The 4,512-nt window shown below is 34.6% G+C and overlaps 1 protein-coding gene across 1 annotated transcript; it reads left to right on the forward strand.

The window, feature by feature from the left end:
• The first annotated feature begins 317 nt into the window (after positions 1-317).
• LOC128174020 (gastrin/cholecystokinin type B receptor-like) lies at positions 318-1,529 on the forward strand. Its single transcript, XM_052839667.1, has one exon. The coding sequence runs from the start codon at positions 318-320 to the stop codon at positions 1,527-1,529; it is 1,212 nt and encodes a 403-aa protein (XP_052695627.1).
• The last annotated feature ends 2,983 nt before the right edge of the window (positions 1,530-4,512 follow it).

Below are 4,512 nucleotides of genomic sequence, written 5' to 3' on the forward strand. Positions count from 1 at the left end.
GATATTTGTTCTCCCCTTTAAGATAATATCATTGATATAATTGCTAAAAAAACCAATTATGTTTATGCCATTTAGTAAAATGTTGTTGCACTCTTTATCTTGACAATTTAGCCTAAAGATACATTGTTCTCATTTCATCTTTGTTATATACAACACAGTTTCCTTGCAATAAGGAAGACATGTAAAGTTAACTTTCTGTGTTATTTAATTGTTTAACACTATCCACCCAAACATGAAACAAGAAAAATTACTATTTTCTCTCAGATAAATACTGTCCCATCGTTTTTTTTTTTAACCATTAACGACACGTTATCAACATGGCCAGTACAGACGCGAATATTCTACTGTCCGATCAACACTCGAAGCAACTTCTTCCTAACACAGTGTTAGAACTGATTTTTGGGGCATTTGGTGTATCTGGTAACAGCATTGTCCTTCTGATGTACACCAGGTTTATCACCGACAAGAGTGGCACAAGGTACTTCATCCCGATCCTGGCTCTGGTGGACCTTACAGGATGTGTATCGAGTGTGACTAGCTTCTATCTAGACAACACTATGGGTTACGTTTACCCGAGCGCCAACCTCTGTAAAATCATGATGTTCCTGATAATAATTTCCGGCGGGTTTTCTGCTCATCTGATATTTGCTATCGCGTTGCAGCGATACCTGTTAATTTGCCGCCCCTTTGGTCAGCAGATGACTCAAGCGTACCGCAGAATTGCAGTGTTGGCCATTTTTCTTTTCTCGCTTGGATACGCCGCTCCGTTCTTGAAGTTTGCGGGGTTAAGAGAGACAAGTAAACTATACACGGAAGGAAATGACACACGGGAAATCTCGGTATCTTTCTGTTATTTTGACGACGGATCATACGGATCTCCAGTAATGGTTCCGTACTTCGCTGCGCTTCTGCTGCTTTCGTTCATCAATATCATAGTGACATCTGGATTATACATTCCCGTAACCAGAACCATATATAGAACATTATCACCATTTAATAGAGCTGCCTACTGGACAAACCATTTAAAGAATGGAGAAACCACCGTGACCTCCTTAGATGATCAAAATACATTGTCGGAAATTCCTCGACAGGATTTACCTGTGATGCAAAGCTGCCCCGAGCCTCAAATCAGTTCTAGTTCAAGTTTTGAAAGGGTCACACCAGAAACCTCTCAAGAGGATTTGACTAAAACGACAAACTGCTCTGATTCCCAAAATACTGTAACTATTTGCCAAGAATCGAACCGTAAACAACAGACTCGCAGAAAACTTAGCATTATGTTTCTGCTAATCATTATTGTCTACGTACTTTCGTATCTTACGTCATTGGTTACTCAAATATACACATTTGCGACTGAACCAAATTTAACGGGGTATCGACTGAATATCTATGCATTATTTTTACGTATCAATCTACTGAACCATATTGCAAACCCATACATTTATTGGTTTTACGATGTCAAGTTTAGGGGAGAACTTAACAAACTATGTTGTAGGAGCTTACGCGAAAACTCTTCTAATATAAAGTGATAAAATTTATATATATATATATATATATATATATATATATATATATATATATATATATATATATATATATATATATAGTGAATAATTTCTATTTGTTTATCCATTTACAGCGCTTTGTCTTAATTCTATAATTATGAAAAAATCAAAGTGATAGTTCTTTTCATTTAAGCTTTTTTCTGTAGTTTTTGGACACGAATATATAAAAGCTATGTATCATTAAATTTTTACATTTTCAACTGACTTTGTCTTTGATAATATTACGAATCAATGATAAAGCCCTATAGCCCAATAACTTAAAAAAGTTGAGTGACACAAAATGGTCGTGTCATATGGCGTAAACAAAGAAACGGTATTGGCTGTGCTGCGTAGTAATACATAGCATTTGCTTCATAAAAAAGTGGTTCTAATATGATATTTTAAAATGTACAATTTGAAAATAATGAAAATATCATTAATAGGGAATTATACTTTGAATATTATTAGATGTTAATTTCGTTCGGAGCGTTGTCAAAATCGATCATAAAGTCTTTCGGGCTTTATTGGAGTTGACCACGCCCCGACCATAATTATCACTTCATTCTACTCAAAGAATGATTCTTTATTCCTTAAATACCTTACATCATACACTTTGGATTCCCAACTCACTCACAACAATTTGTAATTGGACTAGAAAAGTTATTATAATCGCCTTGTACAAAAAAAAATTATTTTGATTAAAAATATATTTTTGAGCTGACAGATTTTCTTCTATATTGTATTTATAACGCACATGATGTAGGTATCTAAGCAAATCCATTACAATACATCATTATTGTTGTTATTATTTTCACAAAGTCAGGGATCACGAGTCTACTTGTGCTTGTGGGGCTCAGAACCATTGACGGTGGGAGGATGTTACAGAGAAAAACCCGCTGTTGTGAATGAAGTTGTTGCAAAAGAAGTGTAGTTTTAGTGTTGCCACCTAAGTTACATATGTTTGCAATTTAAAATGAAAAAAAACTTTCAGGGAGATCAAATCAAAATAAATCATGTATCATGTTCATTTTTTTTTTTACAAATAACGGTGACGTAACACACTCGATTTACATTCCCCGATACTCAGCGACATTCGATAACTCTAAATAATCCGGGTTTTTTTTATCCGTATCATAATTCTGCCTTTAATATAGACAAATTTAATTAGTCTTTTAGTGCTAGTATCACGATCACTTATTCAACGATATGATTGGCTTACTGGATCCACGTTGATCTACAACATACATATTCATGTAGGTAAAGGGGTTCAAGGTCACTTATACACCAGTGCAACTTTTTTTTTTTATATCAATTTGTATATTTATTATATTATATCCGTCGTAGGCAAATTTGCATCAACTCTGGGAAAAGCATGGATAGCATTTTAAAATTCATTTTATTTCATTTCATTTATAAAGTTTGTTTGAGGGACAAATGTCATTTTTATGATAAAAAAAACCTCTTAGGCTGGGGGTTGGAGTACCTTAAACAAAATTTGGTATGCGTACTGAAATGGATTAATACTCATAGTATTGAAGCAGGCAGCTTCTGAATGTATTTTATAGCAAGAGTTATTCCCCTTTGATGTATTGATTTTTTTTTGATAATTATATTAATATTCCTAATAATGACCAATGAGTTTGCTAATTATTTTTATACAATAATAAATATTTAATGTAACTAAGGTGTTGTGCATATGTAGTTTTGGATTAGGTTGGGTTAGTTTGTTTATTTTTGATTTCGCATTTTTAGATACCACAAATTATTTTAGGCCGGCACATAAATAGGGACAGTGTCTATTGCGTGCTAAAGGACGACTGTTTGGGGTTAAACTTGAACAGGTGCGGCTAGAATGAGTGTGTGGACATCCCTGCTCTTTCTAATCTTCGTGTGATTTAACCTACGATACAGAGTGTGCGGTCATCCCTGCTTTGTATCGCATTAATACAAGTGTGCGGTCATCCCTGCTTGTATTGGTGGTGGTTGCAGCGGAGCACTAGTGTTTGGTCATCCCTGCTGGTGTTCTGGCCTTTCTAGCGCAAGTGTGCGGCACTCCCTGCTTGCGTTAGGTTGCGTTGTTGGCGCAAGTGTGCGGTAATCCCTGCTTGCGTTAACGTTGGTACCTGTTCAGTTGCGTAGGTGTGCAGTCATCCCTGCCTGCGTAACGTTGAGTCCCTATATATGTGCAGGAGCGGTGATTAAAGTCTGCACTTGTAAATATTGGCAGCAATCAGGGCTATCCGATTCTATCTCGGGTACGGGCCCGCGGGGATCACAGGCAGTGACCCCCTTGCACGTTACAGTATTTAGTGACTTGCTTTGCATATTTTGTAAAAATAAAAGAAATATACATAGCGATATGTTCATTATGATAAAAAAAATTACACTATTTTTTTTTTTTGATTATTTATTATCTTTCAAAAAAATCCGTTCGAGTTAATTTGTCCACCTTAGCTCCGATAATTTTATTTTTGTTGACAAATTTTACTTAAGATCAAACTGTCTTTACGAGCTTGAATGTGAAATTAATGATTTATCTTTATTAGTTAGAGATAAAAGAGTTAATTTACTTTAATTTAGTAAAAGTTGAATCTGTAGTATTAGAATTGAAAACTTCCTTCAAAATACATTTTTCATTTCTAATTTTTACTCACAACAAAATTATTCCCGATTGTTGAAGAATGGTTTCACTTCATATCGACTACTGAGTGTGTCTTACAACTATTTATTAATCAAAATCACCTGTAAATTTTATTTCATATTGTCCGCATCTCATGATCATAGCAATATATTGATCAAAGCGGATTTCAAAAGACTGCCCAACCATGCTGATGGGGAAAAATTATAATGATTTTTCGATTCTTAATTGAAATCGATTTTTTTTTCAAAATGTTTGCAGTTAATCTGCGCGTGTTTTGAACAAAAGTGTTACTGACAAATAAACTAATGGAGTATAAAGTGTCCATAT

Source organism: Crassostrea angulata, chromosome 2 (genome assembly GCF_025612915.1).
Source record: "Crassostrea angulata isolate pt1a10 chromosome 2, ASM2561291v2, whole genome shotgun sequence".
Classification (NCBI taxonomy): Eukaryota; Metazoa; Mollusca; class Bivalvia; order Ostreida; family Ostreidae; genus Magallana; species Magallana angulata.

What these genes read in the sequence shown, in the direction of transcription:
- LOC128174020 (XM_052839667.1), top strand. Translation starts at nt 318, where the DNA reads ATGGCCAGTACAGACGCGAATATTCTACTGTCCGATCAACACTCGAAG.